The following is a 24,956-nucleotide window of genomic DNA, read 5'->3' on the forward strand; positions in this document are numbered from 1 at the left end:
GAAAGCTGAGGGTGTTTTACTGCAAATAACCTGGCCCCAGTCATTTCTGTACACTTGTACTTTTCCACAAATTGATTTTAATATCCAAATAAATAGAATTTGGTCTCATTTAAAACACAATTACCTGGGCTTATTACAAGGTCATAATGAGGCTTTGTAGGACACTTGTACGTCCTGTGCTGTCGGCAGAGTTCAGGCATTTACACTGCACATGCTGTCAGAATGCTGTAGCATTATCCAGTGTAGCAGCAATATTACAAAGTCCATTTCTCACATTTTGGCCATTTCTATCGTTGTCAGATTTCAGCAAAATCTCACTGCACTGTCATATTGTGACATCTCAGAACTGTCCTGAAAAATGTGTTGCTGGAAAAGCGCAGCAGGTCAGAACTGTAGATTAGGTGTCCTCTAACATCCTTGTGAGGTTCTTCAAAGAAAAATAATGGCATGTCATAAAATTAAAACTTTAAAAAAATCACAACTTTTAAAACTTCAAACCACAACTCAATATTAATTCAGTTAGCATTCATTCATTTATGACCTGTAACCTTCCAGTTTGCGATGGAAAAGATGTCAGAATCATCTACAATCTATAATGGAAATGAGAAAATGCTCTGCGTTGGTCCCACAAAATGGACAAAGGTTAATAACAAGATGAAATAACAATCCATATAAGTCTATACCTCAAAAGAATCTATGTGTCCTAGAAATTTATATGGGCAAGAGAATATGGCTCCACCTCAACATTGATGATTATTAAATAACTTTACAATTTTTTTTGTTGGTAGCTGAGGCGGGTACAGATAGTGCTCTAGGGTCCTGAAGGGGGAAAGCTAGATTCAATTCTACTAATCATTACCAAATTTTGCAAAGGCTTCTTTAAAAGGTTTTAATTCTTTAATTTCCATTATTGAGGCTCAATACCTGTTTAAGGGAAGCTGCAGGATCACAATCATTGATACAGAGTCACTAATAGGATTTGGATGAAGGGGCTAAACTTATTGTTGCAAAATTTGCTGATGGCCCAAGGGTCGTTAGGAGAGTAAGTTCTGAAGAATACATAAGGCACCAGCAAAGGGTTCGATGAACAGGCACAAATTTGGCAGATGGAGTACAATATGGTGTAATGTGAATCTGTCCACTTTGAGAAACAGAATAGAAAATCAGCGTATTGTTGAAATAGAGGAGGTTTTCAGAGCTCACTGGTACTGGGTGTCCTGGTTGAGGAATCACATCAAGCTAGCATGTGGGTACAGCAATAGATTACAGAAGCAAAGGAAATGTGACATTTTGCAAGGTGACTGCCACAGAATGGTAGAGATGTTTCACTACTGTTATACAGGGAACTGGATAGAATCCACATATAGTGTTCTGAGTGCAGTTTTGATCACTTTATTTAAGAAAGGAAATAATTGCAGTGGAAGCAGCACAAAGCAGTTCACTTGACTGATTCCTGGGATGAAGGAGTTGCCTTATGAAGAAAGGTTGGTGCATGTGCCCTTTGGAGATTACAAGAATGAGAGTGCATGCTGAAAGGTTGTTTCCCACTGTGGGGTGTCAGAATTTTTTAAAAAATCATTCAGGGGATTCGGATATCACTGGGTGGACCAGCATTTATTGCCCATGTTTTAAGTGCCCTTGAGAGAGCTGTCATCTTGAACCATTGCTGTCTAGGGCACAGGGGGACACAGTTTAAAAATAAACAGTTTTCTTGGAGAGATATTTTTCTTTGAGGTTTGTTAAACTGTGGCAGCTTATTCCTAGGACATCAGTGGAGACCCACTCAGAGAGTCATAAATTTTCTAATCAACATGTTTGGACATGTTATTACCTATCTCCAGAGCAGGTGGGGTTTGAACCCAGGCTTCCTAGCATGCAGGTAGGGATACTACCACTAAACTTGAATATTTCTAAGGCTGAGTTAGACAGTTTATTGATGGCATAAAGGACTAAAGAGTATGTGAGTGGGGAAGACCAGAAAGTAAAGTTGAGGCTGTAATCGGATCAACCTCAATCTTATCAAATTGGAAACATGCTCAAGGGGCTGAATGGCTATTCTTGCTCCCATTCCTCATGTGCATATGTTTTTGTGATTGGATTGTAGACCATCCTGAATTATGATAAGTCAAGCTTGCCTAGTGCAATGGATGAATTAATTTATCCAGAAAATAGATGTTGGTCAGTCTTGTACAGAGATATTGTGGGCCTGCTTTAAAGTGGAACTGGAAACATGGTTAAAAAAAACCCAGAGGTTTTCTGATGAGTAGAAGGTTAAAATGTTAACATCCTTAACCCTGTCACAAAACTGCTGTGTGTCACCCTCTTTCAGTTCCAATAGGATGGAGACTGAAACATTCCAAGGAAGACGTTTGAAACTTAATATTGCAGTGAGGCTGCATGTCTCATTGTTATTCCCTCTTAAACTGAACCATGGATAGCTTGGTTTCCAAAGCCTCAGGGAACTAGGTGAGGACCTGAAGGCCTTTTCAATTGTTAGACCTCCTGGGTCCAGTTTGCTTTCCTAGGCAATCACCCATGACTAGGTCCCCCCTCAACCCTTCCAATGTGCCCCTGACCTGCACCATGAAAGCTTTGGTATTTTCTCTGAAAGCTTTGATCACATCTCAACTCCAAGTCCTTTGATCTGTCCTGAAGTCTCTGAACATATCCCAAGGTTTCGAACCTCCTGATGTTTCCATCACCACTCTCAGTCCTGTAGCCTCCCTCATGGATCTCCAAATCCCCCTCAAAATCATCAAGTACTGCTACACGCCTTTGTTTTACTCCTTCAAAAGGCCCACAAATCCTCTTATATGTGACACCCCAATCCACCCTACACATCCTGATTTCAGAATCTGACTAGCTCTTTCCCATGGGACTTAAGGGTCCTGGGGATGGTGGTGGTAGAGATGAATGGTGACAATCTTCACTCACTCCACTCCTGAGATACCTCCCCACCCTGGGATCCATCTGGCCCTTCACTTTCCCTACTTCAGGGTACAGATTGACTACCTTGCCTTGCTGCTTTCAGTATATTGGTCCCAGTTGACTGGAAATCAGACTGAGCAAAGACCCAGACTGCGACCATCACTGTGCAGGTTGTGGAAATTAAACCCCTGTAAACAACGTGGGGATCCCTCATTTCATATTTCCCCAGTCCTTATTAAAACCTAATCAAAGCAGCTTAAATAAGTTAAAATCCAACTCACAGAGTTGTCCAAATCAAATGCAAACTTCATTTGATAACACCATATATGACCAGACCCATATTATTACCATTCTCATGACCGCCCAGCATGGCCAGTTAACTGATTGATTAGATTCCCTACACTGTGCAAACAGGCCCTTTGGCCCAACCAGTCCACACTGACCCTCCGAAGAGTAACCCACCCAGACCCATTTCCCCTCTGACTAGTGCATCTTGCACTACGGGCAACTTAGCATGGCTAATTCACCTGAGCTGCACATCTTTGGGCTGTGGGAGGAAACTGGAGCACCCAGAGGAAACCCACACAGACACGGGGAGAACGTACAAATTCCACACAGACAGTCGTCTGAGGTTGGAATCGAACCTGGGACCCTGGTGCTGTGAGGCAGCAGTGCTAATAAAGATTAGGAATTACATATTAGGCAAAAGGAACGCTGAAGGAGAAATCCCCAATGCATTCTTACGCTATACTGTTGAGGTATTGTTTGAGCTCCTTTTTGTTGAAATGAAGAAGTTGGCATTTGAAGCCTTTTCTGGCAGCTGTGATTGCTTCTGTAGTTGGATTGTTTTCTGAGGATGGTTGGCTTCACAGGGCAACATCATTCGGAAGATAGAGAGGACTCCTGACTTTTGGCTCTGCAGGCTCTAAAGTTACATTATGGAAGTAAACTGCAAATTTACAGCTGCTAAAATCTCTTTTCCTCGCTCTGATTGGAGAGATGTTTATTCTGGATGGTTCCAAATGGAGACTCTCTCTTTGTCTAGGCAACTTGTCTCTTTGAATTATTCTTAGTTGGCAAGCCATGATGGCTGCTATTGCCAGATGACCTATACAAGACATTTTGCTGTATTTTAAGATGGCACCAAATGCTATACAATACCTTTCATTGTAAAATACACATGACAATAATCAGACATGACAATAAGTCAAAAACTTGCATTCCCGAAACAACTTCCCTTCCACCTACGATTTGTGATTTTTTTTCCTCATCAATGTCCAGTTTACATTCTCACAATGAGTTGTTGTCATCTGGGTGAGAGTTGTTACATGGCGTGCGTCAACGTAATCCGCAGAGAACTTGCATAGTCAGGTGACTCGTAACAGCCATGTATTTAGGTTCTTGTGCCCATGTCCAGTTACAATCAGCTGAAATTTATTTTTGCAAAATGAGGTCAATTTTACAATTGCTTTTGTAAAAATTAACAACACAGTTGTGATAGTATTTCTGCAAATTTTAAATACATATGTGAATGTTAAGATTTTTTTCAATGGTTAACAGTTTAATTGCCAACTTCAGTCACTACTGTTTGGTAATATTGAAATGATTCTATGGAATAGTACATTTTGAAAAGGGTCATTTCTGCTCATGCTTGAAAATGAAAAACAGTTTGAATGTAAACTTCAGAATCTGATTTATCACAGAAATCTAATTTTACAAATGCACTCCACTAATAAATTTCTATAAATGGAATATACAGCTTAAAAATACCAATCAATATTTAAACGGTTAACACGTCCTGGAGTAAGCAAAGCTCAGAATTGCATAAAATATAAGTCCATCTTTAAAATTTTGTGTTAATGTTACAGGTTTATTCCAAGGCACCATTGTAACATTTACCTGAGCAGAAATGATTGGTAATTAAGAACAATCATCAAATAACTGTAAATGTTGGATATTTGAAGTAAGTTTAAAAAAAAGTTGGAAATATTCAGCAGGCCAGGCAGTGTCTGTGGAACAAAGCAGGCAGGGTTAACATTTCAGGTTAAAAAAGAACTTCACATCAGAACATTGTAGGTTCTGGCAGAACATGATCAGCTTGAACTGTTTACCTTCCTCCCTTAATTGAGTAATAATTGATTAGTTGTAAAGTTATAGTCTGCAACACATATCTGGCAACCCAACACTTACAGTATTCGGACGTTGAATGCAGTTTCATAGTGGGTATTACGGTAGGTATCATAAATCACTGTGCAGTTTTTATATAAAATCTGCTCCATTAAGCTTCCTTGGAAGATTACAAGTGCATCCTCAAATGTGACAAATCATATTGAGATTGTTTAAGTTACCAAACCAGATCTCTATCAGACAACTAATAAGTGACATTAGCAGAGTAATCATGACACCTTGAAGGATCACACATATTGATGGTTAAAAGCAAACTGTAAAGAAGCTAAACACATTTTTAAATCAGTCGGGAATGAGTGCGAATGTTGCTGCCCATGTATTAAGGTGCTTTTGTGATTTAATGCTGAAACATTAGAAAATGCAGCAGAGACTGCTTTATTCCATATTAGAGTTTAAATCAAGTTGGGGAATCCCTAAATAATAATAACAGGTCTGATTGTCCAGCATCTACAGTCTTCAGTGTGCACTGGCTTCCGTGTGTGGACACAACAGATTTTGCAAGGTGCCTTATTCTGTCATGTGGCACATATTTAATGCTTGAAAGAACAAGGAAGAGACACATGCAGCAGAAATAGATAGTACCTGAATCATTGAACTGTTATTTGCCATGCAGTGACTTGATTAGGCTGTATTGAGTGTCATTGTGATACAGGATAAGTAACAAAAGATTGGCCTCAGCCCAATTGAGGAGACCTGCTGTATTTTGCTCCTGGCCCTTTTGGTGACCTTTCCTTTTTTGTGGGCCAGCCTAAGAGCATTCCGTACCTGATCCAAACATTGTAAGGGAAGCAGAGGAGCAGAACAGAGTAAATGCACAGTAAGTGCGACAGATGTCTGTAGTCATTTATATTGCCAGCACGTGGGTATTTCTCATTCCTTCCCCTACCTCTCTGGTTCTCCTGGTGAGGGAACAGGAGGCATTTCACAGCCGAGAATGAAATCTTGGCAGCTAATTGCAGTCATGGGAGATGCCCTTCAGGTAAGGCAGTGGAAGACTTTAAACAATTAAGGACAGCTTGTGAGTCAGGGGGCTGAATTGCAAGGCTCGTTGTTGGGGAGGCTGTTGGGACAATGTGACACTGAATAGCTGCTTTTCCTGCGTTGCTTTTGTTCCTGCTGAATTGCAGAACATAAATTAATACGGAAAGGTTAGTGTTCGTATGTGACTGTTAGCTTGGTTATCAGGAGGGGGATTTGTAAAACTGCTGAAATGAATGGCAGAGGGATGCAATATAACAATGCAGAATATTATTTGCTTGGAAGCTGTGTGTCTTATACCTATGAGTGTTAACCCTGTAAGGATTGAGTGTGCTTTGAAGTGTATTGCATTTTTCAAAATTCTGAGAGTTTCACACTCTGCTGAATGCTGAAATAATGATCTATTGTTCACAATCATCCCCTTATTCCTAACTGTTTCCCAGCTTAGAGTATTGTATCGCTATAGCACTTGGTAGAATTCAAATGTGTTTTTGATCATTTTAATTGTTATTATAATTGAAATTCATTGACAAAGCAGGGATGAATCTTATCAGACTCTGATGCTGAATCTTTCTAATGAGGTATAAAGATGCAAAGTGTAATCTGTGTTGTAAAATCACAAAGCAATATTTTAAATTGCTGTAAGAATGCTAGCATGTTCCTCAAAGGGTTACAATAACATTGGTTAGACTACAAAGGAGAAATTGCATTGCCCGTGTGCCAAAGTGTGGAGTACAGTGCATCTGAAACTCTGCTGAGCTTATAAAGTATTTAGTATTTTCATGCTCTTCCCTGTTTGACCATCTGTCGCTACAACATGATAAACTGTCGAATTCAAGAACACAGGAATTTTTGAGTTTCTGAAAAAAGAGACATGAATGCTGCCAGTACTGCCAGGGTGTAGAAGAATGGAGAAAGTGATGAGTGCTTTTGTCTTTATCAGGGAACAAAGGGAATAAACAGGTACACTTTTAAAACAAAACTTTTTCATATGCATTTTCATGTGCGCTTTTGAAGGATTTTTGAGAATTTTTAAACCGTTGAAGTGGAAAGCAACCTGCATGCCGCAAAACTTTATTTCCTTATTCTGAATGTTCAGCTGATTCAAATTAACATTGAAGTAAATGGTCACCTTATTTAATTTGATGTAGGAAAAAATAAGAATGATCTTTAAGTATTTTTATTGTGATTTCAATGTAACTGAAATGTACTTAGATTGGACCGTGAAGTGCCAATTCTGCAAGGAACATGTGCTGAAGAAATTGTGATTTGAGGGTCAGTCTATTTTATTGAAAGTAATTTGAAGTAGACATAATTTTGTTCAAATTCCTATCCCTTTTAACAAATCATTTTGTTAAATTGTAACTGAACGCTGGCTTACAAATAGTTACTCAGTAAATGTGTTTAAATCTGATCGTATATAAACTGATAACATTAAACAATTTTTAAACCCTTGCACTGTAATCTATTTAACCATGTACTCTGAGATTCAATCTAAGTATTTACATTAGAAAACAGGAAACAGAAATGTAGTTATACCAGATTGATTTGACTTACAAATGGTACTTTTTTTCCGAGGTTGATCACTGACAATGTGCTTGACTGTATTTTATGAGCTCAAACAATCTGTACAAGTAGGGACATTTATTGTCATAATTAGACTTTTATATTTAACTATTCTGCATGGAAGAGGATTTCCATACATGGAAAGTGGTTAGATGTTTTTAGTGTACTCACAGTCTGAAATTTATTAGTACAGGAAACTTAAAAAAATAGATTTGTCTACTGTGTTTTATTTATGTAGTTTGATATTTATTTTTCATTCTTGATGAGATTTTGAGTTTAGGGCTTGTTTTCTGAAAGTATAAATATGTAACTTTTAAATATACCTTACATGGCGTGAATCAATGGAATGCCTTGCAGTTTCTTTAAAAAGTTAGAACCATATCCTTGTAACCCTGCATTTCCCACAGCTAATCCCTGGCTAGCCTGTACATCCCTGGACACTATGGGCAATTTAGCATGGCGAACTCACCTAATCTGCACATCTGTGGACTGTGTGAGGAAACCCATGCGGACACAGGGAGAATATGCAAACTCCACACAGTTCTCCGAGGGTGAAATCAAATCCAGGTCTCTGGCTGTGTGAGGTAGCAGTGGTATCCACTGAGCCACTATGCCATCCCATAGTCTGAACCATTCTTATGCCTTTTTCCTGGAACTATCTTCTGTTTCAGGCACATTGCCTTTGCAAATTTGGGGCATAACTACAGTTACAGTGTCTCACAGAATGATCACATTATTAATGTTTCGTGGGAAATAATGTGGATTGTAAAATCACATGGTGGTTAATTACATTTGTGAAGCTGCTTGGGATAGCCAGGTTTGTGGTGTGTATATTGAATATCATTTCAAAATATGACTTGTTTTCAGAGTAATTGGTCTGATACTTTGCAATTTTACATCATGTAATCTTTTGGGCTTTCTGATTTTCATTAAGTGTAATTTCTGGTGCAATTCCATTCCTATCAAATGTTCATGAGAGGCTACTAAAATAAATTTCTAATGATTCATTTCTAAACAAAAATATCTATCAAGATCACATTTAATAGGGAAGGAATCATGAATTATATCCAGTTTTTTAAAAGTGTGAAAAATAATTGAGTTAAGTTCTATACAACAAAGTTCATATTTTTGTCACTATGTACAAACAAAATTAAGCATAATTACTTTCTTCTTATTTACTCATGGGATGTGGGCATCATTGGTTGGCATTTTTTGCTCATCCCTAGTCTGCCTTGAGAAGGTGGTGGTGAGCTGTCTTCTTGAACCACTGCAGTTCACCTGCTGTAGGTTGACCCACTACGCCTTGAGGGAGGGAATTCCAGGATTTTGACCCAGCAACAGTAAAGGAACAACGATATATTTCCAAGTCAGGATGATGAATGGCATGGAGGGGAAGTTGTAGATGGTGATGTTCCCATGTATCTGCTGCCCTTATCCTTTGAGATGGAAGTGGTTGTGCTTTTGGAAGGTGCTGTCTGAGGATCTTTGGTGCACTTCAGCAGTGCATCTTATAGATAGTACACACTGCTGATGCTGAGTGTTTGGTGGTGGAGGGAGTGGATGCTTGTGGATCTTATCAACCACAAAGTTGTATGCATGCAGATTGTTACTTGTTTTTTTTGAATTTGTTAACCTTCAAGTTTATGACAATTAAGGAAACTTTTACTGAACACGGTTCTATTCATTGGACTCCAGTCTTCTCAAGTGCTGATTCAATACAAGTAGTTTTCACCTTTTTTGGCTCATAATCTCTGTACATTCTCCTGTAAACTGAAATTATTTGTCTTAAAAATCAATAGGGCAGACTTTTCTGAACTCTCATTACAGTAATGTACTGACACGATATGACAGACCTGAAAGCCTTGTCTTGGCACATACTATGTATGATTTATTATGTATTCCAATAGAGTAAACTATCTCCACTTGGAATGAGTAATTTTGTGTTTATTATGATTAAGTGATTGTACACTGACACTTAGGCAACTCACAAATTAGAATGAATGAACTGGCTCAGGTTTGGGGTTTTATTTAGTTTTGTTTATTGAGCCAAAATTAATATAAACCCTTTGGTTACAAACTGCGATTTCTCATCACTTCCCACCCTAATTCTATGAAATGGTTCTTGAAGGTGGCATTACTTGTGCAATAGGCATCAAAACTAACTGCTCCGACTGCATTTTTCAATGTTATCTTGAAGATTCTCCTACAGGCACAAGGGACTAAATATGATTCCAGCGTCATTCCAGAAAATGGCAATGAGGGTCCACAATGAGAGGTGATGCATGTGTATGCACCCCACAATAAACATTTGCCAAGCATAATATTGGTATGGATCCAGGCCTGCAGACTGCACAACAGAGATATCTGAAAGTGCATTGTTGTAGTAAAGAAGGGTACTCCATTTTTTAAACCTTGGTCTGATATGTCACCTAATTTATCACATGGCAAACTGATAAATAAGTGGCAGCTCTAGTACTCAGCAGCATCCAGTGAGCTCATTCCCTCTGTGGTCCTCTTGGGGAGGAAATCAACTTCTGAGCCTTTCACCAGAAATTTTCTCCATTCCACTATCACCATCGTAAATTGTAGAAGTAACATTGTCATAGAGCTGGGCAGTTTGCCTTATGACTATTTGATTTCACGCTCAAGGAGGTAGGTGTGCGTTTGAGGTGCGGGTAGGAAACTGCATTAGAGGTGGCCTAATAGGTCGTCAAGAGGTATTTTTCAAATCTCAACCTGATCAGGGATCAATGTTTGAGATGCTTGTGCTTCATCGAGGAAGCTGTCCCTGAACTCTGTCACCTGCTGCAGCCACAATGGAAAAACCATGGGGCACTGACTGCACTGCCTGCGGCTGTCAAAGGTCATTATTGCCCTTACCATTTACATCACAGGCTCCAGCAGAGGACAACAATAGCTACTCTCAGCTTGCCCTACACTGCTGTTTGTTCACATCATCAATGCTATATTCTTCAGAAGAAACACTGACATCTCTTTTCCTGTGGAAAACGCACAGCAGGACAAGTCTACGTTGGCTTTCCAGGGATTGCAGGTTTTCTCAATGTACAAAGGTAATAAAATTCGTCCTCAGTTGAAAACAGATTCTTCAATTCCTCAATTTCCACCCTGTTTGCAGCCTTAAGCAACACACCATGCAAGCCTGTGAAACAGCTAGAAATCATTCAATCCTCTACATATCGGCTCATCCCAACTCGATCCCAACTGAAATGTCAAGTCAAATGCTGATTACTTGACGTTAAGGAAAATAACTTAAATTACAGTCTGAAGGAGATGTGTCTGACTATGTGCTCTGTTAATGAGGCACAATATAATTGCCACGGGAACGGATGCATTGTCATATCGCTTTGCATTCTCTCTTACAACCTTGTGGCATGATGAAGCTTAAGTAAAGCAAATGTTTTCCTTACCTTGGCAGTCGCTGCAATTTTTTTTAGCAGCACAATGCGACCATAAATGTAGTATGGTGGCAGCAAATAGAAGCAGGTGGTGGGGCCGAATTAAGCAGCTAAGTGTCTGAATTGGCACAGAATATTCACAAGGTATCATTTTGTATCTGTTCATGCTGTGTCAGAATTCTTGGACTGACCCATCTCTCAACATAAAAGTCTAAATAATCTATGATAATGTCTCTTCTCGGTTCACAGTACTGACTGAGAATGGATTATATGGCATGTATGCTGGCCAAACTTCGACACGGTTTTCTCTGACTGGAATATGTTCTTCATCAGATTTCTGTCATTTCTGATTTTACTCAGTCATTGTTTTGTTTTTGATAAGACTTGTGGTTGTTATCGCTCTAAACTTTACCATCTCTTCAATGAAAACTGCATGCTATTTCTCTGGTCCTTGTTTTTATTTCCCCTGAATCCCTGTGTAGTATTTTCTATAGTCTCCTGTGTTTTTGGTATATATTCTGGGTTTGTAACTGTTATGGTTGGAGCAGATCCTAAACTAAAATTTCACTTGATAGATAAATTGTTATTTCATGTGTTGTTTTTTTTTTCTGAACATGCAATGATTCAGGTCTGGTTTTAACAAAAAAAGGAGGTTTATTACACATGCGAAAAGAGGGTTAATATAATAAACCAAGCTATTGACATAACACAATTTAAAAGATTTTGAAACAGACAAGAATAGCCCCATGGAGACACTCTAATCCCAATTCCACCACGAGCTTTACCCAGAAGACTTGCTACTGCAGGGATATCCCAGTTATCCTTCGCTCTGGTGCCATCTTTAAAAGTATGCCCAGGCTAGCACTGTCCAGACCTCCCCAGCATGGATCCTTGTTTTGTGGACAGGGACCTGGAGGTCCTAGTTGATGGCATGGAGCAATGGAGGGACGTCCTCTTCGCCAAGGACCAGTGGTTGAGGCCATTACACCAGACCCTGACAGCTGATGTTGCCAGGCAAAAGTGAGGACTACAGATGCTGGAGATTAGAGTCAAGATTACAGTAATGTTGGAAAAGCACAGCAGGTCAGGCAGCATCCGAGGAGCAGGAAAGTTGACGTTTCGGGCGGGAGCCCTTCATCAGGTGATGTTGCCACCCAGGTCAGTGTGGTCTCAGTTGTATGAAAGAATGCCTAGCACTGAAGGAAGAAGGTCAGTGACTATCTCCACTCCAACAGGCTTAATGTCACCATTTTCTCTCTGTTGCCTCGCACTCGCTGATTCTCTGCTACAGCATCCATGTCCCGCCAAAGTTCAGGCTTAGAAACATAGAAACATAGAAAATAGATGCAGGAGCAGGCCACTTGACCCTTCAAGCCTGCAGCACCATCATGGCTGAATATGCAATTTCAATATCCCATTCCTGCTTTCTATCCATATCCATTGATCCTTTTAGCCACAAGGGCCACTTTAGAATATATCTAATGAACTTGCCCCAACAGCTTCCTGTGGTAGAGAATCTACAGGTTCACAGATCTGAATGCAGAAATTCTTCCTCATCTCAGTCCTGAATGGCTTACCCCTTACTTTTGACCTCCTATTTTATACTCTACCATTCTCATCAGTGCATGAAATATCTTGTCTCACCCACCATAATCCTCCACACCTATATGCCTTCAGTGCTTTGGCAGAGATGTTTTCTGAATCCATAGGATTTACTCACTTTGAGCCAAAGAGAGGAAGTGAACATCCCCGAGATGCAGCCTGCTCCATCCGTGGTCTGGGTCCCTGGCCCGGAATACAAAGTGCCCTAGCAACAGCATTGTCATCATTGTTGCTGGTGCACTCTGAGGTGCAGTTTCAGAATGCAAAAGTGCACAAGATGTGGATGGGAGATATGACTCAAAGATGCAGAGAGGCTAGCGTGTGTCTAATGCCAAAGTCTGTAGTATGGGATGCATTGGGATCAGATCTGGGGAAGATGGAACTAGTTCTGGGCAGGATTGGGATCAATATCCCTGGAGGAAAGTTTGCTAATGCTGTCAGGTAGGGTTTAAGTTAAAATGGTGGGGGGTGTGAACCTGAACAGGGAACATAGAAAGGGGTAACAGAAACAAAAGACAAAAAAAAAAGAAATTAAAGTGGAAGGCAGAGAAATCGAGGGCAAAAACCAATGGGAGCATAGTACAAAATAAAACAAAGATGATTAATAAAGGTTAAAGAACAAGCCTAAAGGCATTGTGCCCTAATGTATTCGCAATACAGTAGATGAATTAACAACACAAATTGATACACACAATTGTATTATAATTGTAATTACAGAGACATAGTTTAGGCTGATCAAGGATGGAGAGTAAACATCCAGCAGTATTCAAGAATTAGGAAGGACAAACAAATTGAGAAAAGAGGTGAGGTAGCATTGTTAGTGAAGGAGTAACTCATTCAATAGTGAGGAAGGACATTGGCTGAGAAAATCATGCTATATAGTTGGAGATATGAATTACCAAGGTGTAGAAAACATTGACGGAGATTCTCTATTGACTCCCAAAGAGTGGCAGAGATCTAAAGAAAGGTATTAAACCAGAGATGAGAGACCCATGCAATAAGGGTCCAACTACAGTCATGAACAACTTTAATCTATCTATAGATTGGACAACTGGAGAGCGAGTTTTTCCAGACTTGACATTGTGCAATGAGAAAAGATTAATTAATAATGTTCTTGTAGTTTGGGGAAAAACAATCACAAAATGATAGAATTGTTAATTAAGCTGGAGAGAGAAGTTGAATCCAAAACTAGGGTCCTGAATCTAAATAAAGAGAATTATGAGGGTTTGAAATTTGAGTTGGCAATGATGAATTGGCCACCTTATGAAAAAGGTTATCAATGGATAAGCAATGGCTAATGTGTAGGCATAATATGCATGAATTACCACAATTATTCATTCCTTATTGATTTCTCATTCATTCCTTATTCATTATTGGTACAGTAGTAGAACAGGACTTACAAAAGAGATTAGAGATAGTGTTAGAATCAAAGCGGAGACAAATAAAATTGTGAGAGAAAGCAGAAAGCTTGAGGACTGACTGCAGTTTAGAAATCAGCAAAAGAGGACAAGAAAAAAATGATTGGATTGGGCAGTGGGAGTGAGAGTATGAGAATAAACTTACAAGGAACAGAAATACTGACTGTAAAACCTTCTCTAAATATGTGAAGAAAAAATAAACTGTAATGAGGAACAAAGAACTGGCAGAAAAATTGAACACGTATTTTGGTCTGTCTTCACAAATGATAAAAGAAATAATTTCTCAAAAATTTTAGAGAACCAAAGATCTCATGAGGTGGAGGAATAAAGAAAATCACTATTCATTAAAAAAAAGGGTGTTAAGAAATTAATGGGGTTCAAGGCTGACAAATTCCCAAGGCCTGATAATCTGCATCTAAATTCATAAAGGAAATGGCCATGGAAATATTGGCTGCATTGGTGACCATCTTCCAAAATTCTTTAGACTTTTTGAGCAGTTCCCACAGATTGAAGGGTGGCAAGTATAACCCCACTATTTAAAGAAGGAGGCAGAGAAAAAACAAAGAGTTACAGACCAGTTATTGACAAATCTATTGTAGGGAAAATGCTAGAGTCTACAATCAAAGATGTTAGAAAGCATTAACAGAAATTGACAAAGCTGGCATGAGTTTGAAACAGAAATCAAACTTAATTAGTCTTCCAGGGCTTTTCTGAGTATATAATTGGTTGGATAGATAAGGAAGAACCAGTAGATGTGGTGTATTTGGATTTCGGGAAGGTCTTTGATAAGGTCCTATATGACAGCCTAATAGGCACAAGGGAAGCTCAAGGGACATAGTTTGGTGGAACCAAATGCAATATTTTCAAGTTTGCTGTGGGTGGGATAGTGAATTGTGAGGAAGATGGAAAGAAGCTTCATGTTTATTGATCTAAGTTGATGTGTGGGCAAACATATGGCAGATGCAATATAATATGGATAACTGTGAAGTTATACACTTTGGTGTGAAAATCAGAAAGGCAGCGTTATATTTAAAATGTAATATATTGGTGAATGAGGAAATACAAAGGATCTAGGTGTTTCTAATAAATGGAAATAAATTGGTATGTGCAGCAAGCAATTAGGAAGGCAAACAGTGTGTTGTCCTTTATTGGAAGAAGATTTGAGTTCAGAAGCAGGGATATCTTACTGTAGTTATGCAGGGCCTTGTTAAAATTGCAACTGGGGTATTGTATGTCATTTTGGTCTTGCTACCCAAGAGAGGATAGATTTGCCATAGAGATGACAGAACTGCTGTACGAGGAGAGATTGGTTCAACTGGGTCTGTATTCACTACAGTTTAGAAGAGTGAGAGGGGAACTGATCGAAACCTATAAAATTCTGACAGGGTTAGACAGACTAAATGCAAGGAGCATGTCTTCCCTGATTCGGGAGTTCAGAAACATAGGTCATTGGCTCAGACTATGTGATAAACCATTTCGGATGGAGTTGAGGCAACACTTCTTCATCCAATGGGTGGTCAGCTTGTGGAAGCGGGTCACTGAGTGTGTCCAAGAAAGAGACACTAATGTCTAAAAATGGATCCAAGGCAACAAGGGGAATGGAGAGGAAGCAGGAAATTGGTGTTGAGATGGAGGATTAGCCATGATCATATTGTATAGCAGTACAGGCCCAAAGGGTCAAATAGCCCATTCCTGCTTCTAGATTTCAGGTTTCTATTAACAAAAGTCTATTCATCCAGAATTAATGTTGGTCTGGTGTGAACAACATTTTAAAAAGTGAGTTCCAAACATCTGTCACGCTTTGTGGGTAGAATTGTTTCCTAGTTTACTCCTGAAAAGACTGGCTTCAATTTTTAGACCATAGGCCTACATTTCCCAAACAGCAGCACGAGTTTATTTCAACCTACCCTTTCTGTTTTCATTGTTATCATGAAAACTTTTATCAATCAATTATCCCTTAACCTTGTAAATTCTAGGGAATTCAACATTAATTTCTGTATTTTCTTCCATGTAACTTAGTCCCTGGAGATCAGATATCCTGCTGATAAATCTATACAGTATTTTCTCTCAAGCAAATCTATCTTTCCAAGGTATGGTGTTCAGAACGGTGTTCTAGAGCTTTCTCTAAGATAATTCACTGAAGTGCCGGCTGATAGATTCAATTTGAACAATGCAAATATTAGAAAAAATGTAAGTGATTGAAAGTAAATGATTATCATATTTAAACTTATGCATTGACTTAATACCAATATAACTTTGCATATGTTATATACTTCCTAAATTAATCTTCAGTGGCAAACATTTATATTAGAACCACCCTTCCTTACTTTGTATTTGAATGGTATCCTGGTGTGTAAAATTTAACATTTAACATTTAGGCATTATAATGCCATTGGTTCATATCTTAAAATGTCATTATTGGTGATAGTGACATTGTGATTAAATGCAGAATTATTTTGAATCACATCTTCTTGCAATGTATAAGCTTTTAAGGGAACTTGACAGGTTAGGTGTGAAGAGATTGTTTCCCCTTGTGGGAGAGTCGAGAATCAGAGGGCATATTTCAGAGTAAGAGGTTCCCCACTTAAAACAGAGATGAGGAAGAATCTCTTTCCTCCAAGGGTTGGAAATCTGTGGAATTCCTTACCACAGAGCGTTATCATTATTCAAAACTGAGACAGACAGATATTTGACCAGGAACGGAATCCAGGGTTCTGGGGAAAAGCAGGAAAGTGGAGTTGAAGATGAGTAGATCAGCCATGATCTCATTGAATGATGGAACAGATTTGATGGGCTGAATGGCCTACTTCTGCTCTGACATCTTCTGCCTGATCTTTAAAGTGAACTTTGCAGCAGTCATCGCATGTTGGAAGAAGCAAATTTAGAAGATGGCTGAAAAATGTTGTAGAACTGTTTGAATCCTCAAAAATGACTGCTCTGGAACTTTTGGAAGCCTTTGCATTAGAAATTAAAATCCTACCCAAAGTTGTGTTTCATCTCCCAGATGGGGTGACTGCTTTGTTGAACACCCCTGCTCAGTTTGCATGCATGACCCTGAGCTACCAGTCACCTTTCATTAGGACTCTCCACCTTACACTCACTCTGACTCCTCTGTCCTCAGCCTTCTGCAATGCTCCAATGGAACTCAATGTAAATTCGAGAAACAGCACCTCATCTTTTGGATTGACACTTCTGGATGCAACATTGAGTTCAACAATTTTGAACCATGATCCCAGCTGCCAATTTGAAAAACTTTTTTTTGTCATTTATTCTCTCCTGTCTTCCACCCTATCATAGAACTTCCATTTTGTTTTTTGTCCACTTTCCTCAAACCGACTACATTTCTAACTTTTCCCACTTCGCATGAAAGGTCATTGGCATGAAACGAGAAACTGCGACTTTCTTCGCCAAGACTGCCAGCACTATTAATGTTCATGATAGATGAGGGTATTTTACTCAATTCAAAACTTTACTCTTTGTGATACAGGAGGGATTTGTGCAAACTACAGATTACCAACATGAGCTGTGCAGCATTGTAGAAATTGCTGGGGTTTCGGCCCCATGTCCATCTTAGATACTAGGCTTGACACTGCAACAATTCAAATCAGAAATTCAACAACAGATCTTTATAGCCACTTTGAAAAGGAAAAATCATAGGTGGGCAACATATTCACATGGAGTACTATTGATTTTGTATGTAACTTCTTTATTTTATGAAAAAAATGTTTTTGGAGGATGTATGAAGTTGCAATTTGTTTACATTTTAAAACTATTTCTCCCGGTAGGTGGCTTCAGCTTACAATACAGGTGGGCTATAAAATTGATGTTGTGGTGATGCTGTCTGAAACAACCAATTCCTCGTTGTTTAAGGGCCTCCTCCCACCACTGCCCACTGGTCTGCTACTCTGGCTCTGCTGGAAGCCTTAAACATACCTTAGAATCCAGCTCTATGACTCCTCACTGGGGACTGGTTCAAATCCCTGCAGCCAGTCCTGTTGTTCAGCAACTCTCTAATATGAGCTATGCTCCCAAGTGGGAGCAGAAGTCTCACCCTGAGCCTCTTAATGGTCCAACATTTATAAAGTGGTAACAGATCGGATCTGGTCATTCCGATTTTAAGTTGGTTTTGACCCATTAGCTGAGGGTTGGGGTTATATGTTTCACACAAAATTCTGGTCACCATTTCCGTGTTCTTACCACGAGAGTCACATTTATAGTATACCTGTGCTTTTATCTTTATCCTCTATTTTATGTGTGACACCAAATGTGTTTGTAAAATCCTTTCACAATTTCAACATTTTCTTGTGATTCTATATCCAGACTTGTGCATAAAATGTAGGACAAGTAATAACTTTGCAATTTCAGTATGTATTGCTCAGCACTTTTACAGTATTTTATCTATCTGGCCCTGTTTTGAAGTTTTTACATGGTGTATCAGAATGGTTTAGATACTTGTGTAACAAGCAGATGATCTAAAAGTTACAGAAATGCTCTGTGTTTTTATTTCAAGTGATAAATTTGTGCCTTTAAGTTCATAAATGTAATAAAAATACGGTTCTCTTTAGCAGAATGTAAGAGCTTGCAGTCCCTGAAATATCTATCGTTCACTCAACACATCACAACGTTTCTGTCAAACTGAGACTAATATTAGCAAATCTCCATGTTGGAGACAGTGTGAATTTGAAATGCATACTTTTACTTCACCACAAAATAAAGAAATACACTTGCATTTTGACTTTGTATGTTGCTAAACTGAAAGCCACATCATGGTTCTGGGTAATGTTAAATAATTTTCCTTTGGAGTTTTCAGAATTTGTGCTGCATTTGTACTACAATTTTTGAAAAGTAGATACAGAAAATTCAACAGAACAGCCCCATTTTTAAGGCATGAAGCAGCCTCTTAACTTTTCCAAAATGGTAGATTCCTTGCCGGTGTTTTTTTCAAAGGAGTTCTGCAATATGTAGAGGTTGATTGCCAGCTTATCATGTCAAGTTTCTGATATTCTACCATTCTTAGTAGCCAAATCGATGATAATGTTGCTGCCTATAGGCTTTTGAGTTCAGGAGTGAGTAATAAAAGAGAACCAGATAACAGGGGTAGCTACATTGGAACCCCTGTCCATAATGGATAATCAGAGAATTTCTTACATAGCTTCAGTATATGAGATGCTGTTACATGACTTTTTTTATTCATCTGTGGGATATGGACATTGCTGGCTGTCCAGCATTTATTGCCCATCTCTAGTTGCCCTTGAGAAGGTGGGGGTGGTGGTGAGCTGCCTTCTCAAACAGCTGCAGTCCACCTGCTGTTGGTTGACACACAATGCCATGATCAAGGGGATTCCAGAATTTTGACCCAGCAACAATGAAGGAACAGTGATACATTTCCAAATCAGGATGGTGAGTTTCTAGGAGGGGAACATGAAGGTGGTGGCATCCTTGTATTTGTACGTCGAAGTGGTCATGGATTTGGAAGGTGCTTTCTGCGGATCTTTGGTGAATTTCTGCAGAGATATGTCAATGAGTGATGTTACCTACTGCAGCCAATATTAAAGCTCAAGCCAGGGCTGGTCACTAAGATCACATTGGCCCTTAGCTTTCCTGTCATGGGCTTCTTTCAGATCCCAGGATGAAAAGTCAGTGATATCTTGTTGTTCACTGACCACAATTGTGTCAGAGGGCACCAACGTTCTTATAATTATATGGACCTAACATTTTCTACACAGGCTATATTCAGGTCAGCCTTATTGAGCTAGTAGGGTACAAGGTTGTGCAAAAAAGGTTAAAGGCGCTGCACGCTTAAAGAAATTCTCACCATGACAACTACTGGAGTCTAACTTCAAAGTAATTGATCAGGAATACAACATTAGTGTCATTAATGGTAACTGTGACAACTGTCATTGGTTGTTATAAAAATCTGTTTCACTAATAACTTTCCTTTAGGAAAGGAAATCTGCTGATGGAACCATCCATGTGCTTGTTTACTGATGTTGGTGCTTCCCCATTGCCTCAGCTCAGGAACTGAAGGTTACTGAACTTCAGGGAGTTCAGGATTGACTAGTCCTGGAGCATAATGGTTTTGATGTAGTTTGTAAGCACAGTTTGTAAGTGCATCTTACCACAGACCAAGGACAGTTTACCACTGATGGTTGCATGGTACTCACAAGAATGTTGGTGTATCTGGCAGGGTGTTACAATAAGAAATGATTAGTAGGTGCCTTCCCCACAGATAGTGGCTCAGTACTTCACCAGCCCTCAAAGGGAACAGAATGCTTAATTAATCTGATGTCCTGCAAAATCTTGTCAGCTCTGACCTCCAAAGCCAAGTGAACAGCTCTCCTAGCTTCCATTGTCAGCAGTTTGAGCTGTGAGGGGAAGCTTCATGATAGGGACTGTGGGGGGAACCTGGAGTGTAATGAAACTGACCACGTTGTCAGTGTAGAAATAAAATGCTCTCCATTCTCGGAGACAAGCTGTAGTGGGGTCGTCCATGCTTTATACCAACATAAGGTCATTAGCAGCCTACCCAGGCAACTATATCTTTTTCTGGTACTTTGCCATAACCTGTTATAACCTCTGGTCAGAAAGGTAACCAAAAAACACATTCCCTGGCAAGCTGACACTTTTGGCATCATGCCTCCTTTCGCTAGCTCTTGTTCGCTTCTGCCCATTGGTTCAACATATGTCGATGATCTCCCCCATCATGTCTGGCAAAGAGCTTATAACTTTTCAGCACCTGAAATGGAAGAGAGACCAAGGTGAGTTTGTGGAGTAATGAGAGAGAGCATAGATAATAAAAGGTGCATTAATGCACCTTTGGCTGGTCACAGTGAGGGTTAGTCTCTGAATCACACAACTGTTACAGTGTGGGTGTCCATTGTGTCCATTTAGTCCATTGTGCCTGTATCAGCTCTTCAAATGAGAATCATTACTTCGTGTCAATCTCCTGCTTTTCGACCTTTCCCTTACATACTATGTCTATACAAAAATTGAGAGAGAAGACAAGATTGGCTAAGCCTGGTGAAATAAAGTTTACAAATCTACTCCTGTATTGCAAACTGACATGGCCTTAAATCTGGTCATGTCTGTGGTGGTCAGTGCACTCTAGTCAAGGTAGCTTCTTCCTCTTCGAAAACCAATCTGCCTGTCAGAACCTGCATGGAGAGTTAGCGTGTGTTATCAAAACTCTTGGTGTGCATTCAGAGAAAGTACGTTCATGGTAGAAGAGCTGACAGCTGTCATCTGTAAATAAAGGCTGTAATAGTGACAGAGGAGAAGAAATTTTCGTGATATATGGTGCAGTAATTGTACTCAAGTGAAATAAAGTGGGGGAGGAAAACTGAGAAGAATATGTGAGCAAAGAGTCACAGAGAATTTGCCACACCTTGGCAACTTCCAATGAAGTCCTTAGGCTTTTTCGGGAATTTCAATTGTGTCATGGATGCTAAATACTTGTGATTTTCTGAGTTGTTGCCTAGGGAACTTCCAACCATTGGGAAGAAGTGATATCTCGCTGTACTTATCCATGGCTAGCGCTATCATTTTTAAGATTAAATCAAAGAACCTGTACTCTTCTCATGTTTGCTGCAGCCACTTTGCATGTACCCTTTGTCCGACAGCCGAAGCATGTGTTTTTTTCTTTACTTTTTAAATAGACACCAGAACAGCTCTGGCTGCTTGATTAAAATGATCAGGTCGCACAACCTTTGCATGTTGTCTTCTGGGCCTAAATTAACAATTCGCATGCAACTGTGCAAGTCATGCCTCCTGAGAACCTGTTTTCAGGCACCATCCAATTCCTCAACTCCTCAGACCAAAAACTGATCTTTTGAAATCAAAGACGTGCAAAGAAAATAAATTGAACTCTGTAACCATGAATGTGATCCTCATAGAGTGCAGACCTTTGTTTCAATTCAAGGGTGGTGTCACTTTCAGAACAGCTCATGTCTCAGATGGACAATAATTCATTAAAAGAAATCTTGAATCACTAGGGTTAGTGTTTGTTGCCCATCCCAATGTATCCTTGAACAAATTGGCTCTTTAGGCCACGTCAGAGGGCAGAGTCAACCAATATTACAATAAACACAGCAGATTTAATATTAACTATTACCTTACTTCTTTATTTTTTTACTTATCCTATAAAAGTAATGCTTACTTTTTTAGCTTTGTTTCTTTTACTGCTGCGTACCTTTGCTTTGTTTGAATCTAGGTACCTTTGTACTCTTGTACTTCTCTACTAGAGTACACAGGAGAATAAAAATCTAAATCTTTCCATCCCTACAGGACATGAGTGAAGCTTTTATAAATGACTTTTATGACAATATTCATACTGCTGCCATTAGACGAGCTTTTAATGTGCCACATTGTTATTGAATTCAAATTTTACTATATGCAGTGATCAGATTCAAACCCATGTTTCCAGAACATTCATCTGGGATTCACAGTCGCTGGTCCATTGACTTGATCATGATGTCACCGCTTCCCCAGTACATCGCAGTCTAGTGATTTCTGAAAGAGACTGCTGTCCAACATGTTTTTAATATGGTTTTTTTTTAACCACTGTAGAACATTGATTGGCTTACAGTCTCTATATCTTACTGGATTCCAACATGCCTATTCCCACTTGTCCTTGAAAACTTTCAGAGTGCTACCTTTATTCTATCAAATGCAATGTTGAAACCCAGGGCAGCACTGATCAAGTGCTTAGAATGCCTACCACATTGGCTGCTGTTAACTATCAATCAATAAGTGAAGAAAGTGTTTTACTTCTCAAGCTTTCAATTACTGTTGTTTTCTCCCATGTCTGCTACAGCTTTGTGTCCTACATGATGCAGCAGAACTTATTGGAAACACAAAGTGAAAACATTATTTATAATGTTATTTTCAAATTTATAAAGACAAAGTGGTTTGTGTTTATAATTATTGAAATTTATTTGCAGATGAATAGCAGCAGTTTTAGAGGAACTGCGTTTACATATCGGGGAGGATGGCAGACAGGCTAGAAAACCACTGGCGTTGTCTGGAAGTAACAAAGACATGGATGAGTGCTTCAGTGGCTGATAGTTTGAGGCAGGAGGGGAGGTGGTAGATGATGGGCATTGACATTGTTTGTGATGGAGTGAATATGTGATCAGAAGCTTAATTCAGGGTCAGTGCAGATTCTGAGGTTGCCAGTTACTTGGAAAAGGGACTGGAAAAGAGATTTGAATCATGACAAGGGAAGGAAAAATTCTAGTTAGCAATTGAGGCACGAGTATCAGTTTTTTTTTTGGTTCCATGGCAATGAGAGGCAACATCCTTTTGCAGGAAGGGCAGGACTGCAACATCTGGAGGCCATGAAAGAGAAAAAGAGGACAAGACCACAAGACACAGGAGCAGAATTAGGACATTTGGCCCATTGGGCCTGCTTTGCCATTTGATCATGGCTCATATGTTTCTCAACCCCATTCTCCATCTGTGCAAATATATGCAATGTGTTTTTGCTGCATTCCCAAAGCAAATACTACCTGATGCCACAGTCAGATCCTGACTGATGACCATTACAACCCACTCAAACCAGAGGAGATATTCTAACTGTGCTTTGATGCTTGTTCAGTCCTTTGCCACACATTCACAATCCAATTTCAGCTTTCAACTAATGCCAATCTTAAGCAAAATGAATGCAATTTAAGTTCTCAACATGGATGCATAGTGGGAAAGATCTGGTGCCAGGATATGCTAATTAGACCGTTCCTGGCATTTTGGAAGCTTTGTCAATGGGTTGACTTGGCTTTGTACACATTTACATGGAGTGAATTGGATTGGTTTGCTTCATCTAAGAATTTTAATTCTTTTCCCAATTCTCTCCTGAAGATTGGGAATGGTAGGAGGAGAGCAGTTCACATTGAGGTTTTGGTGTCAATGAGGACAGCAGTGATATTTTCATTATTTTAAATGAAGTGAGGTCTTATTTGCAAGACTGTTTTACTTAGAGAAAATTTCCTAATGAATAATTAAAACACAAACAATCGAGTGGATTTATTTAACCAAAGATTTATCGTACATGGTTACATTTTCGGGAATAAACTGTATGCTGTTTGGAAATATATGTAAATGCGGATCAACTAATTGGCCTTGCAATGATTCTTGAGTTCACATGGATCCTGAAATTATGCCATCGGACTTCAATGTGCAAGTGTTCAACAGACGATCAGATGTTTCTGTCTCTTTCTCTTGAAAGACAAGTTAACTCATTTGTTTCCAGATCCAATGGATTTTCATGTGAAATGATTTCCACTGAACATAATTGTCCGAATATCTTTATGTAGCAAGAGATTCTTACGTCATGATGATTTGTTAAACGCAAATGTAATCCTCAAAATCAAATTAACCTCTTTCAAAAATAAGTGAAATGCAATCAACAACTGAAGTGCTCATTTTTAGACATCAATCTTATCCTTGCATACACTCTGCTGTTCTGTCAGCTGTGACATTGTTTGCACGTTGATCTGGCACGTTGAAATGCAAGACGATCACCACTTTGAAAAAGCCAGTGTCGCACATTTGGACACAGAATGTTACTTGAACATGTTGCCCCTCTTCTTTTTTTACCAGTCTCCCCTTCTCCCCTATTCCCCCATCCAGTTGCAGCACTTTTCTTTCTTTTTTGGTTAAGTAGATCAAATTAAGGAGATAATTACAGGTTGTCTTGAGTGGTGGCAAGTGGAATTTCATTACCTACTAATCCCAAGAAGAGTAACATAAAAATGTAGCATGAAAAACACACAAACACAAATACACTCACACAGGTAATATTTGAAAGGGGAGAGAGTAGGAAAAAGTGAGGACTGCAGATGCTGGAGTACCAGAGTTGAAAAATGTG

General features: G+C 39.3%; 1 protein-coding gene across 7 annotated transcripts in view; it reads left to right on the top strand.

Moving 5' to 3' along the window:
• Positions 1 to 24,956, top strand: part of rbfox1 (RNA binding fox-1 homolog 1) — a 1,745,467-nt gene that overhangs the window by 445,323 nt on the left and 1,275,188 nt on the right. Inside the window, exon 1 of one of the 7 annotated variants that reach the window (XM_072559566.1) lies at positions 5,979 to 6,094. The exons of 3 other annotated variants lie outside the window; for them this stretch is intronic. In XM_072559566.1, coding sequence (XP_072415667.1) covers positions 6,050 to 6,094 — 45 coding nt within the window. In that variant the 5' untranslated portion in view covers positions 5,979 to 6,049. Of the gene's footprint in view, positions 1 to 5,978; positions 6,095 to 6,247; positions 6,264 to 6,916; positions 7,057 to 24,956 lie in introns of those variants that run through there. 3 more of the 7 variants (XM_072559577.1, XM_072559573.1, XM_072559576.1) reach the window with 3 other exon arrangements.

This window comes from Chiloscyllium punctatum, chromosome 40, assembly GCF_047496795.1.
Source record: "Chiloscyllium punctatum isolate Juve2018m chromosome 40, sChiPun1.3, whole genome shotgun sequence".
NCBI lineage: Eukaryota > Metazoa > Chordata > Chondrichthyes > Orectolobiformes > Hemiscylliidae > Chiloscyllium > Chiloscyllium punctatum.